We start from the raw sequence: 27,571 nt of genomic DNA on the forward strand, positions 1-27,571 counted from the left end.
TACACACACACAAACTACACCCTTTTTGGCTCCTACCTCAAAGCACACTGTGCTGTCGATCTTACGTGCTGCACAATAATGTTTAATATTTAGTATTTACTGTCATATTCCCATATATCATTGTGATGTTGTTTATTCTATTACTCTCGTTTTCTTCTGCTTGTTTTCTTTTTTCTTTCTCAACAGGTGATCCAGGTGATTGATATATGTTTTGTTTTTTTTCTGCTTATTCTGTTGGTTTTTGTTTTTTGCCCTTCTCTGAGATCATCCACATTTCACAAGGGACTGTGATGCCTGCTTCTACCATCCACATTACACCAGGGACAGTGCTTCCTGTGAGGCCATCTTCGCCCCACCAGGGCATCTGCTGCTAATTGATGCCATCCACATTAGGGCCTGTGGTGCTGGCTGATATCATGCACATTTCACCAGGGCCAGTGGTGTTAGCTAAGGCCCATCCACATTACACCAGGGCCTGTGGTGTTGGCTGAGGACATTCACATTACACCAGTGCCTGTGGTGCTTACCAATACCATCCATATTTCACCATGGCCAGTGTTGTTCGATTAGCCCATCCCTTTCATTTCACCAGTGCGAATGGTACCGGCTGATGCCATCTAAATGGTAAATGGTAAATGGACTGGTTCTTATATAGCGCTTTTCTACTCTGTCCGAGCACTCAAAGCGCTTTATACAGCTAATTCATTCACCCAATCACACCCATTCACACAAGCACTTCTAAGCTTAAGTGCGCAGTATCTAACATTCATACACATTCACACTCCGATGGATGCATCGGAGAGCAACATGGGGTTAGTATCTTGCCCAAGGATATTTGGCATGCAGACTGGAGCAGACTGGGATTGAACCACCGACCTTCCGGTTGGTGGCTGATCCGCTCTGCCACCTGAGCTACAGCCACCCCAAACGCCTCCATAGTGCCACAAGATGTCAGCTCAGCTCACATGCAGAGAAAAGTCCTGCTCCACCTCTTGAACCTCTCTTGTGCATTTATGACAGTAGCAGGAGTACAGAGCACTAACAGTGTGGTTTGGGAGAAATCGTCTGCTTCTAAATATACATAAGACTTTCAGAGATGGTGAAAGAAGAGGATTTAAGTAGTATGTTTGGGTGTTTAGACTGACAACAAGCTTACAAAGGCTGGTCCTTCTCCTAGGACAGGGGTCGGCAACATGCGGCTCGTTAGTCTTTATACTGCGGCTTCACGTGGTTTGGAAAAAAATGATGTTTGCACGAACATGCTTTTTTCTTTATTGACCACTTTACACACATGGTTGCTGTCGCCACACAGCCGGCTGTAGTTTCCAGCTCACAGCCCACACACACCAACACAACAGCAGAGAGAGCGCAGACTTTAAGCCGGCGAGGCTTGATCGCAGATCGCTCAGGTGCCGCCCCTGCAGCGGCACTGCAGACCACGCCGCGCCACACACATTAACCACGTAAAATAAATATTTATCCAGATATTTCGCAAATATTTATTTTTCATTTTTTTAGCAGTTGATTTTTTCCAATTATTTTTAAAATTCAGGTTAAGGCTCCGCTACAGGCTGCAAAATCCCAAAGGTGATATAAGGATGACGGCTCACTACAGTTTTTGTTTGCTATATGAATAATTTAAGTTCAGCTTTTTAATTCACCTGGGTGTATCTCCTTTTTGTTATATTTTTTTAAGAGTTCAAAATGTGTTCATTACATAAATAAAATGTAATTTTCTCTGTAGCACTTCATGGATTTCATAAGCAACACAATTTAGTTGTTTATACAAAGCGTAAAGGTAAAAAACAATAACAGTGTTATCTTCATTTTATATGTCAAAAAGTATTTGCGGCTCCCAGAGTTTTCTTTTCTGTGGAAACTGGGTCCAAACGGACCCAGTTTCCGTTTGGACACTGGGAAACGGTGTTAAAGGTTGCTGACCCCTGTGTTAGGACATTAACATGACCTGTAGGGCTGTTTTATTCTAGGACATCACATTGTATTTCTCAGTTGTACATCATGTAATGTGTCCTAAACTTCACATGCTTTATAGGAATGGCTGCGTGCGTATAATCACCAACAGCTCGCCCAAGCTGTAGCTCCGCTCGAATGTAGCACATCTGCCCTCTCTGTTTGCAGCTTTAATTTCTGTCTTTAGCATTTTATATCTGCTGCATTTGAATGCTAGAAAAGGAAAGTTAGAGAAATGACTGCATGAGACCTGTGAGATGAGAGCATGTGGTAACCTATTTTCTGAAGCCTTCATCTTTGTTGTTCCCCCACCCACCCCCAGTGTCTTCTTTCTTTCCCTTCTCTAAGTCTCCTCACATACGTAGCTATAACTTTGCCTCCTTCACATCCTGTCTTTCTTGGGAGCTTGGCATTACTTCACTGAATTATTCATTTACTGAGTAAGTAAATACTTGCAGTTTTTAGTTTGGTTTGTTACGTTTCAATATTGTATCTTTCTGGTATTAGAGTTTACATTTATTTTAACTCATTTCTTTATTGGATATATTTATTCACCTCCTTGTCTTCTGCCTACCTGTTGTAAATGTTCTTCATTCACAAAGAACAAACGTTTCCTGTGTTACAGTATGAGAGAAATCAATCTGAATTGAAGGTAATAAAATGTGTAACATGTGGCTAGAATCAGCTTCAGTCCTGGGATGATTTAACTAACTAAACTAAAACTGAGTTTCCTTTTACAGAGATTCATAAGAGTTCAGCAGCTGTCATTATTCATGAGGAACTCTAATGTGGTCATTAGCTTCATTACAGGGACCACACTATAAATATTTAACATGGTGGGCCACGTGCAGATTTAGTCCTGTGTATAGAACAGTCAGAATTCACAGGTGCCAGTTAGAAAACCACCCGGTTACTGCAGTTGCTGTTGCAAAGTTGCAGATAGGTGCAAAATTGATTTCCTGTGTTTTCAGTGAAACACAGATGCAGAGTGCACAGAACTAACCACATCCTGAGCCTGAATGAGTGTGAGTCAGTGAACAGGGCAAATATAACCTTTTTACTTTAACATTTGGCATTCTCGTTATTAGTGGAGTGTTCTGTGCAAACTCAGTTTCCTGTTCTTTGCTAACAGGAGTGGAAGCCAGTGTGGTTTTCTGTCAGGGGTTAGTTCTGTTCTGCTTAAAGTTTCATGTGTTCTGCATCCCAAGCTGCTCTTTTTGAAATGCACAACGAAGAGTACACAACACAGATAGAGAAAGGTTATTACAGTTATCTTCCTGTCTGCTCAAAACAGGCATCAACGAGGCGTTCTCACACAGGGAGCTGCTGCTGCTCTATTTCTGACCAGTTTCTTTGTAGACTGTAGACATGGTTATATGGGAAAATCCCAGTAGATCAGCAGTTACTGAAATACTCAGATTCACTTAAATCACCTTTCTTCGCCGTTCTGACGTCATCTCGACCATGACTGCATTCCTACATGCATTTAGTTGCTGCCATGTGATTTGCTGATTTGCATTAACAAGCAGCTGACCAGGTGTACCTCGTGGAGTTTTCAGCGAGTGTCCGTGTGCTTTTCATCAGTCAGTCTTGTATTTTTAATTATCCTAAATGACTGATGACTGATTATCACTTCACACAGGTGTGTCTCATAATCATAGCTGAACATTTTTTTCAGATATCAATTTATAAAATATGATGTTAATAATGTCAATAGTTCAATTCTAAATAAAATGCAAGTGTTTGCCTGGCTTCTAGCTAAATCACAGCTGCTGTAACTGTACAGTGTGTTTATCATTTATGATGTTAAATATAGCAGATTTCTTGCTTCTTCTTCACCTTTGTACCTCTGCTAAAGTAGTTTCATCTCCAATCTGTCAGACTCTATGCGTCTGTTGTATACAGTGTAATGCAAAGTTCCCCTCTTAGCAAGCACTCAGTAACGTGGGAAAGAAAAACCTCTGAAAAACCAGAGCAAACTGGTGACGCTGTAACCACGAGACAGACACATGTTCAGAATGGTAATGCAATATGCAGGAGAAGAGATACGTAGCAGGAAAAAAGACCAGCTGCACAGACACTAAGGTCATATCATGGAAGAATGAAAATAAACCATCACATTATAAATCATTTTTTTAAATATTCAGGCAAATGTCTTGAGTCTATTGAGTTATTGAAGTTCTTTAAAACATTTAAAATATGTGCGTTAACAATATGTAACTATTTACCTGCTGGATGGAGCTATAGAGCAGTCACTGCTGATTCTACTGTATACAGTTCCAGATAGAGAGGAAGGTTGCTGGCAAATAATCACATCTGCACATTTACAGAAATTGTTTATTGCAAACAATGTGGGGTTTATGTATTTACACACACGTCTTCCTGTGTGTGCCTTTGTAGTGTCTACCTGTTGTTGCCGCTGCTTCTTTAGTAGGGGAGGCATAATTACCCACTGTTGACTGTCTCCCTCCCCACAGCCCCGACTGGTCACCTGGTTCTGCCAGATGTTTCTGACTGTTAAAGGGAGTTTTTCATTCCCACTGTCACCAAAGTGCTCAAAAAGGGTAGTGTCATTGTTGGGCTTTCTCTGTATTATTGTAGGGTCTTTACCTTACAATATTAAGCGCCTTGAGGCAACTGTTGTTGTGGTTTGGTGATATATAAATAAAACTAAATAATCATTTAGTGTTTAAAGAAACACTTCCTGACAAATCTGTTCACAGGTTGTTCATTGGGTTTAGAGCTACTCAGGTCATTTCTTGTGATTCACATCATTTTAACTGCAGTTTCTGCTTTTTGTCTTTTTAGTGATCTACAGAGTCACCATGAGGACCAAAGCCATCCTTCTTATGTCAGTGTTTATACTGATACTCTTGATTCCCGTATCTTTTGCTACCAGCACTCAAAACTATACTCTAGAGAACAATGTGACATCAACTCAAACTTTAGGCTATTCACACTCTCCCTCTGGAGCTACAAACGGCACAACAACATCCTCCCCAACATCCAGTTCAGTTACAGCTGTTGTTCCATCAGGCACAACTTCCTCACCCCCCACAACCGGAAAGGCAGTGAAGATTTGGCTTATTGTCATTCTGTTGGTCATCATGGTTTTGATGGTGCTTGTGGCATATCTCCATCACGTGTGCCAGCAGTCAGACCACAGCGGCTCTGTGCCCAGGTTCCTATTAGATGTGAGGGAGAGGCTGAGAACCTGGATCAGGAACCTGGAGGACCACCTGGGTGTTCAGCTTTGGCCAGGGGACAAGAGAACAGCAGAGGATGCCATGGAGGAGGATGCCGAGGAGGAGGATGCCGAGGAGGACACAGAAGGAGGACAGGCAGATGAGGGAGAGGGGTGGAGGGGTGGAGAAGGAGCTAATAATGAACTAAGCAACGAGGAAAAAGGAGAACACAAGGAGGAAGACAGCGACACCTCGGATGACTGCTCAAGTTTGGAGGGGGATGATCTGAGGGAGAGGGCACTAAACAGACAGAATGAAGAGGAGGGGAACCAGAGCAAGGGTGAGGATGAAACGAGTACCTCAAGTGAAGGGCAAAGTCATTCAGAAGGAATGAGTGGTGGAAATAAAGATGAAGATTCTGAAGAGACTGCACTTGTAATCGCCCCTCAGCAGGATTTATGTGATGTGACTGTTTTATAGTGAAATGATGCATTCTGACTGTTTTTAATGTTACAGAGTTTAGTTACTTTATCAACACCAAATCAATAAATCAATACATTTGCCTTTTTCATAGTTGTCTCTGTGCTCTACCACTGAAACTCCGATGTAAAAACAAACATTGTCAGTGTGTGATGATCTTCAAATAAACCTTTAAAAAAATCCTCCTCTGTCTGTAATTAACATGAAATTCAGATGGCACAAAGACGGCTTTTTTACTGATGAGTACATAAGTGAGGGGATACACCTTACAAAGTTATATTCAAAATACCTCTCTTCAAAAGCACTCCAGTATGATGAGCAGACACCGTCCATGGGTTTTTCCTCCAAACGCCCATGGACAGGTTTAAGAGAAAAGTGATGAGAAGCATCAACACCAACTAATTTAAAGACCTATTTGCCAGATATCAAATATTAAAATATTAAAACTGTTGCAGATTTATTATGTGAAAATGTCTTTATTCCCTTTTCTGAGTCACTTCCAGATCTCTTACAGGAAAAAGCTCCAGATTCTGAGGTCGTCTTCAGTTTTTTGGTTACCTGGTTGATGTTGAAGGGGTAAACTATGACAACCACCTTTTTATAACTAAAATGTGGAATTATATTTATTTCCAAAGCCATGTGCAAGAAAGAACATAATCATGTGCAACTAACTTCTTTCACAGGCACAGGTATTCAATGACACACGCATCTAAATTCAGCAACCTGCTTTGCAGGTGTGTTCAGTTCGTGATACTGATGGTTTCAATCTTGAAACCTCTTCTTTCTAAGCTGAGAAAATTTCGATTAACCTCCAAACCTCTTAGCAGCCTTTACAGATGCACAGCAAAGAGTATCCTGACAAACTCCATCACAGTGTGGTAATTCCAACGGCAGTGCCTGTGGAGTACCCCTCCCACCACTACAGATTTACATCATTAAGGACCGCACCCACCCACGGCACACAGATCACACTCCTGCCACCTGGCAGGTGCCTGCACCCTTTCCTCTGGTGAGCCAGCTGTTTCCCTTGTTTTCTGAAGGCTCACTTCAACCATCACTACTTCTGTCCCCTGCCTGGGAACTCGCAAAGTTATTCTGAGAATTTCATTGCTCAGAATAACCATTTGTGTTTTGCAGTGTACATGACAATAAACTTTAATCTATTACTGGAGAGAGCAATGTCATCTGCATACTGGGCTTTTTTTGACTTGGGCAATCAGAGAGACCACCACTGCAGTGCAAGTGCTCTTTTATACTGTAGTTTAAGTCGATTTAACTGTAAAAGCAGAGCTGCATCAAACCATTTACCTAATTTTGTGAACAATTCTGATGTGACTCCTATTTAAAGCTGAGTTTTGTGGAATATTTAATAATGCATTAGCTGTAAATTGGCAAATTTTGTTTTGAAATAGATGCTTCTGCAAATCTCATTCCAGATGTTGGCGTTAGTAGTGATGGAGTGATAGTAGTGATAGGTCTGATTCCCATTTTTCTTTTTTTTTGTAATTGTATTGTTGAGCAGTCCTGAAGTTGCCTGTGGAAAGACGATATTTATAGTATTAAGCTCAGTATTAAGTGAGTGGACAACAATAATGTCCGTATCCTGTACGTCTGCATCAAGTGAGAAAATAAGACCAGGATATTACTTTAAAATGTGCTGCAGGTGTGTGAAGCCTTTTCTTACTCGTATGCACAAGTACAGTGGTTTCATGTTAATTGAAAAGTCAGAATTGTTCGATATAGCACCATCCAAATAAACTTCTAAGGACACATTTGTTGAAACACTTCCACCAGCCTGTCAGACGGGCTGCTATTGTTAATGATTTCAAACAAAGACACAGACACCCCAGAGATCCCTGATAAATTTAAAGTATGTAATTAAATTGTTGCAGGATCACATCATGGCTTTGGACATGTGATACCAACAATAAAAACCCAGAGTGGATAAATTACATCTATTATAAACAGCCCCACAAAATGTGATCTGTTCATCTGGATAATCAAATAGAAAGATCTTAACAGCATTAAGCTGCCGCTCAGGTTTACTGAAGGTGCTGAAACACCACTCCAGATCTTTCCGACGCCCCACTTATGTGGCAATTACAAATGATGATGGCAGCTCCACCAAACACAGTGAAATTCTACACCAGTTTTCATCCACCCAGTCCAGGGTCACAGTGAGCCTACAGGCTGCGAGAGGCCGGCTACACCCGGGACAGACTGACGGTCCGTCACACGGCTAACACAGAGACAAACCACTTTTCATTAGTGTCTTTATTAATTAAATATATTACCAGCTTCTGTTTACATGATTTACATTGCCGTGCAGTGTTGTACAGCAGAGATTTGTCTGAGGTGATTTAAATGAAACTGTTGAACATCTGTCAGCTTCATGACGAACAGATGTCTGTGTGTTTCTACTTTGCTTCGAGTTTTTGTTGAATGTCTTTGTATCGCAGGAGCTCCTCATCAGAAACTGATGACTTGAAGTTTTCTAAAGCAGTGGAGAAATCCTCAGTGGAGAGGAGGACAGGAGAGTCTTCAGAGTCTAGACCTGACAGGGAGAGAAATGGAGAGGGTCAAAGGTTTGAAGGGGAACAGAGAAGAGCAGACAGGTAAGTCGATCTCACCGCCTGTTCAAAAGCGTAAAGATGTGGAACACGATCTTTTTGCATCATGTTTGTTAGACCAGCAGAATCAGCTGTTAACGGGCACAACTTTCAGCTGGCAGACTGCACTCAGACTTTTCTATACATGTAGTCCATCAGTGTTTACTACAAATAACAACAAGCACAGAAAGAGAAACAGGAAGTGTATCTTTTGTGATCACATTGTTGTTTTTACACAAATCAAATTGTTAAATGTTGTCATTGTGTTACTTAAATTTGTAAGTCATAGTTCAAGCAGCCTGATCAAAGACACTCTTTTGTTTCTGTTGACCTCCCCAGCCTGTTGGTGGGGGGGGGGGGCTGTAGTGTTTTAATATAGGGACACGTCCTATGTGAGGGTTCTGTTTCTTATTTAGTGAGGATGTTTTACTTCCTGCCTTTATGACCTCACCTGTGTTTGTGTTTGGTGAGACTGTTACAGGGGTTAAGCCATATACAGGGTGGGGGAGATGACCCTTTGGTGAGCAGGAAGTCACACAAACGCACCCCCCAAACACATACTCATATACACGTTTTACAATGGGTGGTGCTTGTGTGCACTGTAACTGTTTTCAATAAAAGGCGGCGAGAGGAGGTCGGCGTTGAAGTCGTCTGTGGTTGGATTCAGAGTGCTTCTCTGAGACACCGCCCGGGGCTTCCCAAAGAGCTCATCGCACAGTTAGGTGGTGTTTCGATGAGGTGTAGCGTACGGCGCAGTCCCTGCTTCACAGTCAGAAAGAGTAAAGCCTACGTGATTCACCTCAGAGATTTCGTGGAACAAACAACTAGACACAAAACTGAAGTCGATTCTTGAGTGGGATTTATGTCTTAATGATAGGTGGGTAAACACTAGGATTTAACAGGCAGCAGCTACTATTGCTATTGTTGTTTGACCAAGCTTGCAAAGACTTGATCTATACGGTGTATGATCCATCAGAGCACATATAACCAGTTTAAAGCCTGAGAGGCCCAGCAATACTAGCTGCCCATAAATCAGTTGCACAGCTATTCTACCACCGTGGTCAGCCCAACAATTTGAAGATTACAATGGAAAATCCTCACAACCCCATTACACTTATCAGCAGCAGAAGAATGAACAGTTAACTGGAAAACCTGTTAGATGGACAAGACCTGCAAAAACAATATAAATGTCAACATATTACAGACTATATACTTCTGGAGCAAAGAGAGAAACCAGCTTCAGACAAATCTGCTAATGCAGCTGTGCTAAAAGGGACTTTCCTTCCCTCGAGGTTAAAAAGTAACAGAGAAGGTCTGAGTAAACAAATCAACAGTAATAACGATAAAATCAGCATTATTCATTACTTTCCCAAAAATGAAAGTTAAGTTCATGGGTAAAGGCAACAACAGGTTAGAAGATATAATTAAAATAAAAATAATTATGGATAAATGAAATCAGAAAGAAAAGACCGTTACCACAGTGACAGACCAAACCAAAAGTTCAACAATCTTGGGAATAAACTTCCCCAAGAAAGTAATGGGGTCACTTCCCTCGACTGATTTAGGATCCTGACATTGTGTTGTCTTCATCAGCCCTCCAAATATATCACCGACCATTTGTTCAACCCTCTTGGTTTTCACTCGGGATAAACCTTTTTGATGATCTATTCAACGCCCAAGGCCTTCGTTCATTTCAGGACTTAAGGACACGTTTTTCTTCTTACTTTGTGTATCTGCAGCTCAGATCAGCTTTAAAAGCATATGGTGTCCCCTGGGACTCTCCTCTTCCCTCTCATCCCATGCTGGAATGGACCTTGCGTAACTCTGGCAGTCCCTCTGTTTCCAAAATCTACAACAAATTAGCTGAACATGGTATAAAGCCCCTGCCCATTGAATCTATTTGGGTCAGGGAACTGGGAGGACTACAGGTTAATGTAGACTGGGATACAGTGTGGTCTAATCTGAGTTTGACTTCTAAGAACCTGGCGCATCAATTGATTCATTTCAAAACCATACACAGAACATACATTACACCCTGTAGGAGGTTCCAGATTAAACTACAGGCTACGTATCACTGTCACGTCTGCAATGATTCGTCACCAGGCACGTTCTTGCGACTGTCCTGTTGTATCCAATTTTTGGGTCTTTGTGAACTCTGTTATCTGAGGTGCTGGAAGTTTTTTATGTTCCCAATCCTGGTCGTTGTCTCCTTTATGATACCTCTGAAATCTCCTTGAAACAAATACAATGCAAAATGTTGTTCACTGGATTCACATCTGCAAAGACTATTATGAAGCAATGGTTCAGTCCTGACATTTGTATGGAATCATTCTGGATACGATGTTGTGTTATAAATTTTGAACATACCACAGCAAAATTAAATAAAGCTCGACCCACGACTGTTGAAGCTTGGAAAATCCTCTCATCCAGAGTGATCTCCTGGAACAGGTGATAACTGGTTTTGCCTTGTGACCAATGTTTGCTTTGCTACTGCAGTTTACAGTTGTATATGTCTGTACCCCCCCTCCCTGTTTTAAATCAATAAAATGTTGATCACAAAAAAAATGTTAATAATTTAAATATTATACTCTAGATCAGATTTCTAATCCCTACACCGAACCAAGGAAGCTAAAAGTAAAATATTTGTGACAAAAGGCCGAAACACCCTGTGAGGCGCACAGCTGACAATGTGTCCCCCTGAAGAAGCTTCGGGCTGCCTTTCCTCACAGTAGTCATCGCCTAAGCAATGCATCATCATCTAGTCCTTTCAATGAATCAGAAAGAATCAGGTTTCCTCACCGTCATTGATGAGAGAGATCTTCCTCTTGATGGCTGCCATCGTGGCATCTGAACAAAGAGCGTATAGGTCAGCACCGGTCATGTGAGCAGGGCAGCAGTCAACCACCTCTCTGAGATTCACAGCAGGGTCCAACTGAAACCTGGAACCAAGAAAAAGCTCGTGTTTTAAAAGATGAAGTTAAAGTATAGTACTTACCATTTAAATGGACTGATGCTACGTAAACACAAATTTCTCATGCTCATATTTTTATTTTAATCCGATGACAGGTTCTCTGTACTGAAGCTGTGAAGACCAAAGTATTTTATGAATCATATCAGAATGAAATATGTCGGAGAAAAAAGGTCGTTTTTTGTGCCTAGCTTCTTTGCAGCTTGTGTAAAGGCCCGGCCTTCGCAGGAAGTGCTGTTCTTACTTTCTGAGGATGGCCTGAAAAACCTGCAGCTGGGAAACACGATCCTCATTGATTCCCATGTAGACCAGCTTATCAAACCTAAGAAGACAAAGGAGAGGTTCAGACACACTGAAATCAGAGAAATCTGTCTGATTGATTCCAAATGAAACAAAACGTTATATCTGTAACTTCTGTTCCCTGAAGGAGAGGAACGAGGTACAACATAGGGCTGTTCGATATAACGATACATATCTGATGACGATATAAAAACGTCTGTCGTTTCATTTTACGCTATCGTTTGGTTCGTGGTGTCGCAAAATAAACTGTTTACAGCAATATTTGTTCATGTTCTGATGTCACTGTAGTTATTATTAATTTCATAAAGTTCTCTCTTTCTTTCTATATTTAATATAACCACACTACGGATGGACAAGCGCCTGTTTTTATGCGTTGTCGTTAGCAACAACGGCGGTAAAATCATCGCGTGTCCGCTTGTTTATGGTCCACATAAACCTTTCACAATAAAGCTCGAGATCCTGTTGAGACTTCAAAATAAACTGAATCACGTGAAAGAGCAGATTATTTATGGATGAGAAGTAAAAAAGACGTCAGGCGCTAAAAAAATAAACCTCAGACTCAAACGTTAGAACAGGCTTTTCCCCGCAGCACGCCGTGTAATAAATACTCACAAAGAAAACGGCGCCGTTACAACTTATGTCTAAAAATGTGTCGTTTCATGCATCGGTTAAAACACTCGACTCCAGCTACATGACGCCCAGCTGGAAACACTTCACCCAAGTCGAGCTGATTCACAGACTTTACAGAAAATGTTACATTTTTGTGATTTATATCGTTATCGGACGATAGATGTCTTGTATCGGGATAAGAGATTTTGGTCATATCGCACAGCCCTAGCACAACACATAAGTATTTGATTTTACACTCCCACGTGCTCTGGCTGAAGAAACCTTTATTCACGCCTTTAAAGCGGTTGACCTGTGATGACATGCACACGGCCCCGCCTACATATATACCCCGTGTCATCACAGTCATCCCTCAGTTCGATAGTCGATCTTGACCCAGCTGTGCGGCAGGGCAACGTTGTGTTGTACCTCGTTCCTCTCCTTCAGGGAACAGGAGTTGCCCTAGGGTGATATCTAAAACTGCAGGACACCGGCCCTCAAGGCCTGATGTTGCCCACCCCTGGTTTAGACAGACCCCCCTCTGTGGCTGGATTAGCGAAGCAGACACTGGTGACACTGGTCACATAAACGCATGTTTTGAGTGGACTCAATGTAGGTACATAGCACACACACCGGACAAAAAGAAGGCATCCTTCTCTGCTCCTCAGACGCAAGAGGAGGGCAGCAAAAGCTCAGCCACTCAATGTCCACAGAGCTATAAGCTGCAGGAACGACCGTGGGAAAATGGGCAGCATTCGGGCACAAGGAGGAGAGAACTGTGTGCAGGAGGGATGCACAGACAGACGATGAAGGTCACCCGCTCGCTTTGCCAAAGCGAGAAGCATATTATATAATATTTCATATCCACAGACCTAATGGGTTCAAAAAAAGGGGGCGCCCCAGCACCAAGGACAAGTCCCCTGCAGGGACACTGTACTTAAACTTTATTGTCATGACACATGTACAAATACAGGGTATCGAAATAAATTTTGCATCTAATCAGAAGTGCAAGAGCAGATTAACCTAACCACGGAGAGTGTGGCAGTCTCAGCAACATCGCTCCAAGGCCTGCTATTTGTGAGGATACCAGCCTCTAGTGGATGCTGCGGTAGCAGCACCACAGATCCGGGTGAATCACGGGTGAGAGGAGGTCCCTGTGGAGAGGAAGCTGCCAAGGACTCACTGCTAGCAGACAAATTATCTCTGCATACCATGACCTTGTGGGCCACCAAGGGGCCACTAGAATCAGAGAAAGACACTGGTGAGGCTCTCTAGAACTGGAGATATCATTGCCACCGAGAGGAATGCATACAGGAGCACGTCCATGCCCAAGGGTGCAATGTGGTCAATTATGGAGAAGAACAGGGGCAGTGAGTGTTTACCCTGGAGGCAAAGTGATTGGTGCAATTTGCGCCTTGCCAAACAGATCCCAAATCTGGGCCACTATCAAAAGGGTGGAACCTCCATTCCCTCACCAGAGGACCCCCAGTGGAGAGAAGGTCTGGCCCCAGGCTCAAATGGCCCATAACATAAGTGGCTCTCAGAGACATAAAACGAACACTGCACCATAACAGAGAGTAAGACTGCTTCAACAGGGGAAGGGAGCGTCTTCCTCCCTCCCTGTTTATGTGAGAGACCTCTGTTGATTTGTCTGTACTGACTAGGACATGCTGGCCCCTCAGAACTGGACAGAAATGAGCTCCCATTTATGCATATCATCACCGGCCATCTGCCGGTCGCAGCAGGTGGCCCCGCCCCTCCCTGAGCCTGGTTCTGCTGGAGGTTTCTTCCTGTTAAAAGGGAGTTTTTCCTTCCCACTGTCGCCAAAGTGCTGCTCATAGGGGGTCATATGATTTTCGGGTTTTTCTCTGTATGTGTTATTGTAGGGTCGACCTTTCAATAGAAAGCGCCTTGAGGCGACTGTTGTTGTGATTTGGCGCTGGATAAATAAAATTGAATTAAAATGCTTGAGAGCCAAGAACACTGCTAGCAGCTCTAAGTGGTTGATGCACAGATCACACTGGGCTGTGGTCCAGATCCCTCTCACTGATGTGCCCTCACACAGTGCTCCCCCACCCCCTTAGGGAAGCATCTGTGGACACCACCTTGTGAAACAACACCCTGATGCAGCACCCGGCTCCCTACAGGACCAAGAGGTAGCATGCAAGATGCAGCACTCTCATCTTTAACAATTCAAGTGGCACTACAGTGATCATAGAGTAAATCAGCAATGAAATGCAGCTGACAGACGTGCGCAGCTGGAAAGCAAGCATATTTCCAAACCGAGGAAAGAAATGTGCTGACTCTGAACTAGCAAGCTCTTTGAAAGTTCACAGAGAAACCCAGTGCCTGAATATTTGACAGAACCAGTGACAGCTGTGTCACCACCTACTCTCTGGAGCAAGCTACAAGAGCCCAGTCAGCTACATAAGCTAAGATGCAAATGCTTCTCTCTCTGAGGAATGCCAATGCTGCCTCGGCACATTTTGCAAAGGTGCGAGGAGTGAGAGACGACCGGAATGGCAGCACCAGGTATTCGTAGGCTACGCCCTCGAATCCAACCTCAGAAGCTGCCTGTGGTTCGGGTGAATGATGAAGCTGGGGCCCCAGACTCAGATTGGAGAGGGTATGCAACCGTATGTCCCAGCACTTTCTCCACAAACACCACCCGTCTTTCCAGCCTCGAACGCCGGAGCTAGTGACAAAATAACAGGCTTCGGCTCCATCAGTGCTCTCATAGTGTGGACAATCTCAAGGCAGACGGGGCACGCATCGTGCAAAGAGAAACCGCACCCCTGAGGACAGGGGCAAACAGAAGATTTCTGCCTTGCTTGCTTTGGTGTCCATTCCAAAACGCTAAGGATAACTCGAACTTATCGCTCCACGGGCCTCCTATGCACCAACTGTGCATTGGAGGCTAACACCAACAGGGGCAGTTAAGCTAACTTCAAGTCGGCAGACAACAGAGCTAAATAGAAGGGGGAGGATGCTTATGTGTTGTACCGAGTGAAACGACTGAAAGGGAACCAGAATTGCTTTATTGAAGAAGTCTTGAGTCTAGGAATTGCAAACAAAAACTCATCAGGAAAAGTAATAAATCACATCATTCAACTAAGCAGCAGGGTCATTCTGTGGTTCATTAAGAACTGATTTGTTTTTGGAGCCAGCACAACACCCTGTGAAGTGATGCAAACATAACTGCGTGTGAGTGAGTGAGAGCGCTGACCTGCCAGGTCGGAGCAGTGACTGGTCCAGCAGGTCTGGACGATTTGTGGCTCCGATTACAAAAACCCCACCAGATGAGTGCAGCGCATCAAGCTCAGCCAACAGCTGAGACACAACTCTGTACAAAAAGGAAAATTTATTGATGGTACAAGAGCTGAGCACAGTAAATTATGTCTCTCAGTAGGGCTGCCACAAACGATTATTCTGAGAGTCGACTAATCAGATCATCATCCATTGGACGTAAAACGTACAGCTTATTGCACCAGCAGCATCTGCTCTTATATAACTATCATTAGCTTACAGCTTTAAGTGTTTAAGGTCTGTGCTAACTAAAAATAAAGACAAGATGACAGTTTATTAAATTTTAATGAAATTTGCAGATTGTTTCGGTGAAGTTTAATAAACTCCTTGCTATCTAAAATATAACAGGACACCGGAGTAAATTCTGGAGCATCTCACACTTCTGATAATCAGCTGTCTGCTTGACGTTTATTCAGCTGTGTAAAAACTATAACTTTAATCTCAGCCAAACCAATTTACTCAGGAACAAATAAAATACTGAAAAAAGCCAAACAATATTATTTTTAAGTTATCTAAGTGACTTATATATCATGTTTAACCTGAGTAGCGAAAGACGGCGGTGGGTTTGAAAACGATTAGCCGGGAGTCCGGTGTTCTCACGGCTCTAGTTAGCCTAGCCCCCGGCTAGCTATCTAGCTAGTGGCTAACAGACGTCTCTGAAAACGTTGGAGCGCTTTTGAAAATATGTGGTGTCTTGATAAACTGAGCAGATATTTGAGGTTTACACAGCTACATTCTCGCCTGAAAATATGTTAAACGTTTATTTTGTGACCCAGAAAGAATAATAAGAGTAATATTAAAACTAACTGGCTGCCGCCATTGTTGGAAACTGAGCTGGGCTGCACTATGAATTCTGGGACACAGCTTCTTCTTCTTCGGGGTTTAACGGCAGCTGGCATCCTTGTACATGCAGTGCTGCCATCTTCTGTTTCAGTCCGTTATTACACTCTTAAATCCTACTACTTATTCCTGCTTCTTTTGTGATCTTACAAAGCTTCAAACGACGCATCGACTATTAAATCAAAAATCGTCGACGTAATCGTGACTAGTCGACTAATCGTGGCAGCCCTATCTCTCGGTGCTTCCCAATAATGAAAAAGATTCATTTCTTTTGAAAAAGAAAAAAAAAAAAAAAAAAAAAAATCAGAAACAGCAAATATTATAAATAATCAAAATAAAAATGAAGGCGTGCACACACCTGTCCATCACCCCTCCAGAGTCTCCACTGCGCCCTCTGCTGGGAGCCAGAGAGTCTAGCTCATCAAAGAAGATGACGCAGGGAGCTGCTGAGCGTGCTCTGTGGAAAACTGATGACAATCACGTACATAAATATATAACATTTACTTAAAAATGTGTTCTAATTTAACTCTGGGTGATACGTTTCTGGGAACAAGAATATTATTCACTGTAAATGCAGCAAAACAAAACAGAACAAACAGGAAGAGATGACAGTTTGTTTGTATATTAAAGTGAGCCAAAAATAAACTTCAGTTTTTTTGGTAATGGCTTAAAGAAGCAGCGACAATCTGTCCAGGCACGCTGCAGTCCCCACAGGTCGGCTTTTTGTTTGAAGTCATGTTAAAATGAAACAATGTTCCAAGAAAAACAATAATGTGGCTTTACAGTAACTCAGTGAGTTTTCAGTCTCAGACGTTAGCTTGAAACTAACATTACCACAACAAAGATGGTTGAATGTAAAGACTAAGAAACACCTTCTCTGATGTTTTCTTCACTCTGACCCACGTACATGTTGATGAGCTCTGGACCTTTGACACTAAAAGACAGAAGTAACAGTGTCAGTGAGCACTTGGCCATCTCAGCAAACCTCAGCAAACACATGCTGATTCTTTTCAGCGTGACGCCTTTCTGCCCGCTTCCTTCCTATGAAGTGGAACTAAATGTACCTGAGGAAAGTCATGGAGCACTCAGTAGCCACAGCTTTGGCCAACAGAGTCTTTCCCGTCCCCGGTGGTCCACACAGCAGGATTCCAGTCCGGTTCAGATCCAGAGACAAGAGCTGAGGACACTGCAAAGGAAGCTGAACCGTGTCTAGGATCTCCTTCTTCACATGCTGGAGACCGCCGACATCCTCCCAGCGCACATTAGGTATCTACTCACAACATGGGACACAAAGGACAACAACGTGATGAAACAAACAGCTGCTTCTTTCCAAGGTATTAAGCTGCACCTGTGACACACACACACACACACACACACACACACACACACACACACACACCTCGTGCCTATGGTACGACAACTTTTCTCCGTGCCCCTGGTACACTGCGCAGAAGAACTGCCCCCCCCCACACACACACACCTCAGTGTATCTATACAACAGGAGTGACTTAAACACAAACAACCCGATGACACACAGAGTTTTACTGTTATATTCACTTTTTTTGTAAACAATGAATATTATGTTTACACAAACAAAGGTCACTGCCTGCTGTGTCAGTTAATTTTTCCAAACATGGATTTCTAAAAACGGAGTAAAGGTTATTCCGCTGCTTTGGTCAGCTCTGCCACAGACAACCATTCATGCACAACAAACCTGTGTGTGGCCTTATCAGGGGCGCTAACAAAAACGACAGTAAAAACGGTCTTTTAGTCTTTGGTCACCTTCGGGGCCCCGATGGCCTTGGACAGGGTGTCCTGCAGGATCTCCAGAGCAGAGGTGAAGTCCTGGTTCAGGATGGTCACTCCGCTGCAGCACAGATCCTCCTGCTGCCGAGCACCACTGCACAAACAACAATGAAGACTGAACTACGGGCTGTTCAGTGGGACACCGATCTTCCTTCTGTCACGATTAGGTATTCACACAACAACAGTAACCGACAGCATAGAACAGCAGTATTTAAGACAGACAACAGGATACGTAAGAGGCAAACGATTTACAAAGCAGCACCAACTGTTGTCTCCACAGTTCTTTAAGCACCAGGTTTGCAGGGGTGAGGTAGATATGGTGCTGTGGAGAAGAAGCTGTCTGTTCTACACCAGGGGAACTCCAGGCCTCGAGTGTCCTCAGCGTGTCCTCAAGTCCTCCAGAGGCCTGCCAATGAACTAATCATGTGATTCAGGTGTGTTGACCCAGGGTGAGATCTAAAACCTGCGGCCCTCGACGCCTGGAGTCCCCCACCCCTGGTCTACACCTTTTTCCAGGAGGCAGAAGGATGTTCAGTGGAGACCTGAGAGGGGAGCATTCAACCTTTCCATCCTGAATTAGAGCTTCAGACACAAAAACCAAGAAGCTGAGAGCACCGAGCGTCAGCGTTTAAGTACCCCACCACCTCGCTGTTTCCACGACCACAACATGTTTCAGAGACTCGGTTATGAACTACAGGTGATGACGTATGACACATTTGATCTGGACTAGAAGGTAATCTTGTCCTGTAAGACGTAGTTATTCTCACCAGCTGTGGATCAACCTCCTGCAGGCAGCTCTACCAACCTCAACCAGCAAAGCACTGAGATCCCCCAACACGAAACCCTGTGGAGCAGAGGAAGAACATGTGGATCCAACCAGCTGTGGCAACTCCTGAACACGGAGCAGCTAGAAGAAGCTTTTTGGCCTCATGGTTAGAAACAACCTGAAGCCAACATGCTTTCACCTGAACGCCTGAGCTTTAACAGTAATCATTCTGCCCCAGTGGTGGTGTGAAGTCGAGTCGATGTCATTACTCACTGTGGTGAGTCTGGAGAGGTTCTCCAAGTTGACATCCTTCCCTAAGTGCAGGTCTCTGCTCAGGCTGGAAAGCATGGCACGCCGCTGCTCTGCAGTCGGACTCTCTACTGCTACCTGATGGACAAACGCTGCCATGACGCCTGCAGGCAAATCTCGAGCTTTGCAGACAGTTGCCACCATCACCACACTGAAAGATAACCACAGATGCATTTGATTATATTCTGAGCCATGGCTCACACAGGAGACTGAAAACACTTGTGCACGCCTCTGCTGCATGCTCTGCGCTCCTGTAGTGGTTTACAATGAGCTAGACCAGTGTATTGAATGAGGGTTAGAGGCAGTCACTGACCTGGTGGGGGCGCAGCTGAGCAGCTGGCAGAGCTTTGCCTGGACCCTGCAGTCGCTCTCGGCAGCCCCTCGTGATTTGAGGACGAGCTGCAGGTTCCTGAGCAGCAGAACGCAGGGCTGCAGGGCCTCGGCCCTCTGAAACACTGACGCCAGCTTTACCTCAGCGGCTGCAGGACTGTCAGCGCACAGGCTCACACAGTCTACCTGCAAACGAGGAACAGCAGCCAAACAACACGTTGCCTTTTATTTAAAGACAAAATATTCTCCTGCAGAGAGGAATCATGAAGAATGTGCTGATGTCTAATCATCTTATCACTCTGAAACTTGAGCACAGCTGTTGTACCTTCAGCAGGTGGAGGTTTAGTCTGCCACTTGCTGCCCTCACTGCTGCCATCTTTCCACTTCCTGCTGCACCGTGAAGGAGGACAGTGCAACCAGACAGAGAGCTGCTGCGAGCACACATGCAGCCAACATCAGCAGCGTGCCATCATGCATCCCTCTGTTACTGAACTAGGTTTGTTTATGTGAACTTCAAGCTCAGGTCCTATTCAGTTTTCACTGCCTGCTGTTGTAAATCTGAGCAGACGGGGCGGTTACCTGTGCTGCAGGTGAGGCAGGATGGTGTCGATGAGGAGCTCCACAGTCTCGTTAAGGCCTGGAGGAGACAGAGCTGCTCCCTCCACGAGAGAACATGGGACGGGGCTGTTTACAGATGTTCCCTGAGGAGGTGGGGGAAGCTGTCAGAGCAACGACGCTGACTAACAACAGCTTAGATTAAGAAAAGACTGCACTGTGAGCAGGATCCCTGCAAACAAACAGTCTCATTTACTCGCTGTGATAAATCAACAGTGCCTGCAGCCCTGTTAGCCCGAGATAAGGCAAACCAGGCAGAATATAAGAAGTGCAGGCACAGAGGACGTGAAACATGAACGAGGGGCAACAATAACAAAACTGAGAAGGAAAGAAAAACTACAAAGACAGGAAACATGAGAACAAAACACTGAAGATGGAGATCAAATAAAGAAAAAACAAAGATGTAGAAAAATGATCAAGGGAAAAAAGACTTTCGGTGCATTTTATAACAAAATACACACAACTCACGTTTCATCAGTGCATCTACTGTGAGTCAGGGCTCCCCTGAGCTAGCACCCCACACAGCTACGCTGCTGTCTGACACTTTGGGAAAAGAGCCTTTGTTGGACAGACAGGAGGGCAGGGACAGCATTGAGATCAGCTGGCTGACATGGTCACTAAACCATATCAGAAGAAAGCTTTTACAGGATGTGTCACACTGAGGTATTTACAGCATCCAGCTGCATCTGAGCAGACAGTCCAACCCTGTACACTTCAAAATGAACAGACTGAGTCTTATATAACGCTTTTCTACTCTCCCGGAGTCCTCTAAGCGCTCTAGACAACACGCCACATTCACACAATCACACTGAGTGCTTTCTAAATACATCCACACTCCAATCATCGGGGAGCAACTTGGGGTTAGTATCTTGCCCGAGGACACTTGGTGGAGCCGGGGATTGAACCACCAACTTTCCGATCCGTAGGCGACCTGCCTGCCTCCTGAGCTACAGCCACCCATGAATGCTACTTGGACCAGTAGTCACACAGTCATTCATGAACACCAGTAACCCAGTTTCACTGGCAGCCGTATCCAAAGTGTTGAACACATCACCAACTAAACGATGTGTAGAAGTGCTGCTGCAGGAACTTTTCAACAACGAATTAAATCCACACATGCAAAGAAATCCAACCATGATGTCCATAAATGATGAAATGACACAGGGACACATGAAGGAAGGGAGCTGCAAACAGGCGCCAGCTGAACCCAATCAGTAATCAGAAAGCAACACTCAGTGCACATATCAGCGGGTTCAGGCCCAACTGATGGCCTATAACAAGGTGTGTCATTACCAAAGTGTCACACAGGAAACGATCGTACTTCACAGCCTTATTGTTGCAAACATACTGATGACATCGCTTACAGAAGAATTTCTAAACTGCTGGAGAGCAGAACATCAGCTCCCCATAAACTGGCCTCGAATTACTGAGAGTTGTCCGAGGGGCCGACATGCTACAGAAAGGCTTAGGACCAGCAGGAGCATCAGTGCACTCAACCACCCTGACCTGCATGCGTGCTTACCACGCAGGACTCCATAGCTGCAGACAAAGCGTGTTTTAAGTTTGCTGAAGGACATTCAGACGAGTCTGTGAAACACTGGTCTGGTCAGATGAGGCCAAAATCAAAGTCTCTGGATCCAACAACAGACCGCATGTTTGCAGCGCACAGAGGAAATAAAGAAGAATGACTGAGGTTAGCGGTCACTGTTCACCATATAGAGCGAGGTACGCTGTCTGCTGGCCAAGTAAGCTCCTCCTCCTTCTTCTCTTCCTGCAGACGAGCATACCTTCTGCACCCTGAAGAACAGCACCGGACACCTGAAGACGTTCAGAGGACATTTTTCACTGAACAGTCACAGACAGAGTGATGCGTTAGCTACGTCAGTCTGAGGTCAGTAAACAGTTTCTAACTGCTGGTGGCCTCCACAGAACAGCATCCTCCATGCACCAAAGAATAAAACAGTTAAATGTGGATTTTTAAACGTTTTCTCTCTTCTGATTTACTCTTACAGAAATCTGATGATCATGATGGCCTAAATGAATCCACACATTAACTGTCTGGGTCTTTGGTTGCTTAATAAGCTGTAGTGGGAGATTGCAGCCACTCCTGCTCCTCAGCCTGTGTGTCGACGAGAATTCAGAATTCATTTGAATTTATCTAATTTCTCAGGATTTCTCGGCCTATTGTTTAGAGCTCAGCTCAGACTAAATGGTTATTGTGCATGATTTCAACATTAATTTAGAAACTTGCAGCCTCAAAGTGGTTTTTGATCTATTAGGCTCAATTTGCTTCTCTCCAAATGTAAATGACCCCACCCACCAATGTTGTTCTGGCATTTAACAGCATTCTCTGAGAAACCTCGTCTGATAGTTCATTTATTAAAATGTTTGAATTATTTTTTCAAAAGTTTTTATCTTGAACAAAGCAAGTGCTCCTAAGAAACGGTGATCTGATTTAGGTAAAGAGCATAAAGACTTGTCTCATTAACCAGTAATAAGCGGCACCTGTGGATCCCTTCAGCGGGGGTCTCGAGCAGGTCTGGATGGTTTCCAGCTGGAACAGTCAGAACGTCTCCTGGTGACACCAGCCTGAAACGAGCCCAGACAAACTGCTGGAGTAAAACAGCGCTGCTTTCTTTCTACATGTTAAGGACACTGTTTGGATGCATCCGTCAACCTGGGCGTGCAGAAATGTTGAGCCAGCAGGTTGTCATAGCAGCCCCGGTTGTTGTAGAATGGAGAGGTGACCAGCTGGATGTGGAGCTCGCTGGCATACGGTGGAGACGCCGAGCGGCAGAACGTGTCGGAGCGACAACCACTGGTTTGTGGAGGAGGGGGGTCCCACCTCTGAGACCAGACGAGAGACAGAAACAAAAAACAAACACTGAAGATTTGCTGATGGGATGAAACTTCACAGCGAGAAGGTCCTGGGTTCAAATTCAGGATATTTATGGTGTGACGGGAACAACCCTGGATAACTTTAAGAAGAAGGATCAAAATCGTTTAACTGATCAAAAATGAGTCTTCAACAAATAGAAAATGCCTGCTGGGGACAGTTTCCTGTTACACTGACACTTGATTTGAATGGATTTGGAAACCTGGAATAGAATAAACTTCCAGATTAACGGATCATCAGACAATCAGACCTGTGCAAAAAGAGCGACTGGTGAACATTGGCACTAATGCAGTCGATCCGACAGCTGATTCCTCTGTGAGCACCCGCTGAGCGCTGAAAATGTAAAGTCCTTTAAAAACCCGATAATGTATCTGAAGAAACAGACTTGCTCACAGCTGTGCAGGAATTTATTTATCCGACTCTGCTGGATCCAGCTGGTGCTTATAGTTTTCCAAACACATGTTTCCAAGTTGAACATACTGTTTGTGGCCCATGTCTGGTAAGGATGAGCAAAAGGTTAATGACAGGAAGCAAACCCTGATTGGTTCATACTCTTACCTACTTTTTTTTAAAGTGCGGACCAATTCGAGAACAACGGGCCCGTGGGCACAGACGAGTGACGGTGTGACGGTGTTAACTGTTTAGGTGTTGTGTTCCTGACATGATTTAACTACCTCCTCACAGCTGTGCGCTCCTTGGCTGCAGCTGGTTTCTTCTGCTCTGAAGACTCGCTGTGAGCTGGTGAGCTACTCTACATTCAACTAGTTTGCTCATCGAGGCTACAGAGCAGAGCAAGGACGACTGCCACCAGGTGCAGTCCACCCACAGCACAAACGCCCACTGTGCAGATGGCTAGCTAATCTGTTATCTTGTCTACTGAAATGTTTGCAGAGTGTTGAAGCACCTTCATCCTGAGCATGAAGCTGTTTACAGGGATCACTTCTCCTCCAGTCATGTTGAACCACAGAGTAGGTGATATGAGGCCCAGGTTGTCACGGCTCTGTAGTTCTGGACTTGGTGGCAGATCCATCACCACCACAGAGACCAGCCTCTCTCTGCAGACGCCCCCCGTGACATCGCCCTCTCCTGTGGGGCCTCTGGATTCGCCGAGCTTCGACAGCCGTACCCACTCCTGGTTGAAAAGCCCCAGTCTGAGAAGCAGCTGTTTGGTCACAAACACACAGCTGTGCAGGTCCACGGCTACCCCACATTGTTCTTTGAGCTCGAGCCATCGCTGGGTGTCCATTACCCGAACTTCCACTCTGCATAGCAGTGGACACGGGACACCTGGGAACCCAGAATCCAGCACGCTCCTGTTATCAAGCAGACATGGGCCAGCAGAAAGGCCGTCAGCGTAATGAGCAAAGTCTGACACACAGAGTCTGAGTGGCCTGCAGGGTGGGGGGGTGACTGAGTCCCAGCAATCTGTCAGAACCAGAGAGGTATCAGCTGTGATCCTCCCCTGTTTTACAGGACTGCACTCCAGCACCAGCAGCTCCAACAGCTGATGCTGCACCATGAACAGAAAACAGAAGACAATCAGTCTGTATTCTCATATCTAGAGCTGTAACAAGAAGCTGCTCAGTGCAAAATGATTCACGATTATTAGAATCAGTGAATCGCTGAATTCACAGCTTTGAACAAAACAAATAACATGCGTTTAAGTACTCAATCAGTCAGCTGCCACATAAACATCAGACTAAGATCCAAATGAGCGCATTGTGTTTAAAATATTAAAGGGCCTCAAAATGATTTCACCATAATTCTAACATTTACAAGTGTAAGTAAATAAAGGGCCTTTTCCATCCTCTTCTTACTAATATGACGCGTGAATCTAAAGCAACAAGCATCACAACATGAGTCAACTATAAGTAAAACACGTGTGGAAGTAACATAAACACAGGAACTTTTGTTGCTCGTTAAAACAAACGTTATCAGTTGAAAACAGAAATGATTTTACAGCATTTCTTTCATTCTAAATCAGTCTGACTCTGAACATCACCTGTCCTGGGTCTTCTCCCAGGATCGTATGTCGGGGGAGCAGCAGCGGGTCTCCTTGCCGAGCCAGCAGCCAGTGTCCCGGGCGGCAGAGTTCCAGCAACCTGTCGGTGAACTGCTCCGATCCAGCCAGGCGGAGGCTCTGCCTGCCGCGGGCTCCAACTACGACTCTGTCCAGGCTGACGGGCTCCACGGCTCGGACGGTTCCGGTACCTCTGAACTGCTGGAGCCCGTGGTGCCGCAGGAAGAGCCGGCTGGTAAAGAGCCGGACCCGTGGCGCTGACTCGGTGTTGGCTGTAGGACAGGTCACTCCGTCGGCCGTCTCTTCCTCGGTAGTTTGGTGAACACGCAGTAAAATGCCCGTCCTGCCGGAGCTCTGAGGCCCCTGAGGAGTGAAGAGGACGGTCGGCGGGTCCGTGTCATTTAGGAAGACACGGTCCAAGTGTGGTTGTAACATCAAAACATCCAGAGGACTGAGGTGAGACGGGAAAGTCTCCAAATAACTCAGCTCAACCTGAACCGCCATAACTAATCTTCTTCGGTGCCTCTGCTTCTTCTTCGTTCCTTCTTAATACTGCGACCTAGCGGACGAGTAGAGGAACTACAAGAGGACCCGAGGACGAGCTCGATGCTTTTCATTACATCTAACGATATACTGCCCAGTGTTGGGCAAGTTACTTTGAAAAACTAATTAATTATAGTTACTAGTTACTTCTTCAAATAAGTAACTGAGTTAGTAACTGAGTTACAAGATTCTAAAAGTAATTAATTACTTGAAAAGTAACTATTGTGTTACTTTAAAAAAGTGTTTAACCCTCTGGGGTCCAGGGTATAATTGGCCATTTTTAACTACTTCTGATGTTTCCTCTACGTTTCACCTTCACTAGTTACTTTGCCATGTTTGGTGTCATTCTTTTCAGCACAACCTCACATGTCTGAATTTACAGTCATGTTTTCATTTTGACAGACTGTGTTAACATAATTGATCTAAACTCAGACAAGAAACAAAGACATGAGTAGAAAAAGTTATATTTGTTACTGTAACAACCACAAACATGTTTTTCATAACTTTAAATGCAAATATAAATTGTCAGTTTTAAAATCATATGCACAAGTTTTGCAAACAACAAAGTGATTTGCAGCCATTTACCTTTTACCCTTTTTTAACCATGTCAAACTATTTACAGAACAATCAGCTGTTCTGCATTAAATAAGACGCCACACAAATTATTTGTGCCAAATATTTCTGTCCACTATAAAGGAAACATCACAGCCTGATACCTGCAGGTCTGACAGCAGCAGGTGTGTCACTGCTGTTTCTACCTGGAGACAGCAGTCGCCTCATTGTTCTGACACAACACAAAACTATCCTCAACACTACACACTAACTACACAAGACAACACATGAACTACACACTAACTACACAAGACAACACACTAACTACACACTAACTACACAAGACAACACATTAACTACACACTAACTACACAAGACAACACACTAACTACACGCTAACTACACAAGACAACACATTAACTACACACTAACTACACAAGACAACACATGAACTACACACTAACTACACACTAACTACACAAGACAACACATTAACTACACACTAACTACACAAGACAACACATTAACTACACACTAACTACACAAGACGACACACTAACTACACACTAACTACACAAGACAACACATTAACTACACACTAACTACACAAGACAACACATGAACTACACACTAACTACACACTAACTACACATTAACTACACAAGACAACACATTAACTACACACTAACTACACAACACTACACATTAACTACACAAGACGACACACTAACTACACACTAACTACACAAGACAACACATTAACTACACACTAACTACACAAGACAACACATGAACTACACACTAACTACACACTAACTACACATTAACTACACATTAACTACACAAGACAACACATTAACTACACACTAACTACACAACACTACACATTAACTACACAAGACGACACACTAACTACACAAGACAACACATGAACTACACACTAACTACACATTAACTACACACTAACTACACATTAACTACACACTAACTACACAAGACAACACATGAACTACACACTAACTACACACTAACTACACATTAACTACACAAGACAACACATTAACTACACACTAACTACACATTAACTACACAAGACAACACATTAACTACACACTAACTACACAACACTACACATTAACTACACAAGACGACACACTAACTACACACTAACTACACAAGACAACACATTAACTACACACTAACTACACAAGACAACACATTAACTACACACTAACTACACAAGACAACACATGAACTACACACTAACTACACAACACTACACATTAACTACACAAGACGACACACTAACTACACACTAACTACACAAGACAACACATTAACTACACACTAACTACACAAGACAACACATGAACTACACACTAACTACACATTAACTACACAAGACAACACATTAACTACACACTAACTACACAAGACAACACATGAACTACACACTAACTACACACTAA

At 44.0% G+C, this 27,571-nt stretch overlaps 2 protein-coding genes and 1 long non-coding RNA gene across 5 annotated transcripts; 1 reads left to right on the top strand and 2 right to left on the bottom strand.

Moving 5' to 3' along the window:
* The first annotated feature begins 1,982 nt into the window (after window positions 1–1,982).
* On the top strand, window positions 1,983–5,818 carry LOC146517626 (uncharacterized). Its single transcript, XM_085164067.1, has 2 exons — window positions 1,983–2,411; window positions 4,780–5,818. Coding segments are annotated over exons 1-2 (858 nt in total). The 5' UTR covers window positions 1,983–2,410; the 3' UTR covers window positions 5,637–5,818.
* A 2,074-nt stretch (window positions 5,819–7,892) lies between these two features.
* On the bottom strand, window positions 7,893–25,608 carry pex6 (peroxisomal biogenesis factor 6). Of its 3 annotated transcripts, none has more exons than XM_085163997.1 (18): window positions 24,990–25,608; window positions 23,892–24,497; window positions 22,769–22,938; window positions 22,597–22,680; window positions 21,804–21,909; window positions 20,056–20,177; window positions 19,802–19,904; window positions 19,460–19,662; window positions 19,111–19,297; window positions 18,839–18,915; window positions 18,048–18,165; window positions 17,330–17,535; window positions 17,138–17,199; window positions 16,624–16,732; window positions 15,346–15,462; window positions 11,458–11,535; window positions 11,045–11,184; window positions 7,893–8,190 (listed from the first exon to the last, which is right to left on the bottom strand). In XM_085163997.1, exons 1-18 carry the CDS (start codon window positions 25,509–25,511, stop codon window positions 8,054–8,056), a joined length of 3,147 nt encoding a protein of 1,048 aa, XP_085020123.1. In that variant the 5' UTR covers window positions 25,512–25,608; the 3' UTR covers window positions 7,893–8,053. The 3 variants fall into 3 exon arrangements, with proteins under 3 accessions (XP_085020123.1, XP_085020121.1, XP_085020124.1); XM_085163995.1 differs by having other exon boundaries at window positions 19,802–19,907; window positions 24,990–25,605; XM_085163998.1 differs by lacking the exon at window positions 23,892–24,497 and having other exon boundaries at window positions 19,802–19,907; window positions 24,990–25,607.
* On the bottom strand, window positions 8,649–11,038 carry LOC146517628 (uncharacterized). The gene is made up of 2 exons (XR_014874733.1): window positions 10,099–11,038; window positions 8,649–10,067 (listed from the first exon to the last, which is right to left on the bottom strand). It is a non-coding gene; the product is annotated as an uncharacterized LOC146517628 (long non-coding RNA).
* Window positions 25,609–27,571: the final 1,963 nt, after the last annotated feature.

Source organism: Neolamprologus multifasciatus, chromosome 6, assembly GCF_963576455.1.
Source record: "Neolamprologus multifasciatus chromosome 6, fNeoMul1.2, whole genome shotgun sequence".
Lineage (NCBI taxonomy): Eukaryota > Metazoa > Chordata > Actinopteri > Cichliformes > Cichlidae > Neolamprologus > Neolamprologus multifasciatus.

Excerpts from the sequence above, each read along its gene's own strand:
- pex6 (XM_085163995.1), bottom strand. The coding sequence starts at position 25,511 with ATGGCGGTTCAGGTTGAGCTGAGTTATTTGGAGACTTTCCCGTCTCAC. Across the intron at positions 24,498-24,989 it reads TGGGAGAAGACCCAGGACAG|CATCAGCTGTTGGAGCTGCT; the intron begins GTGATGTTCAGA and ends TTCATGGTGCAG. Across the intron at positions 21,910-22,596 it reads CCCGCTGAAGGGATCCACAG|GTGTCCGGTGCTGTTCTTCA; the intron begins GTGCCGCTTATT and ends GAACGTCTTCAG.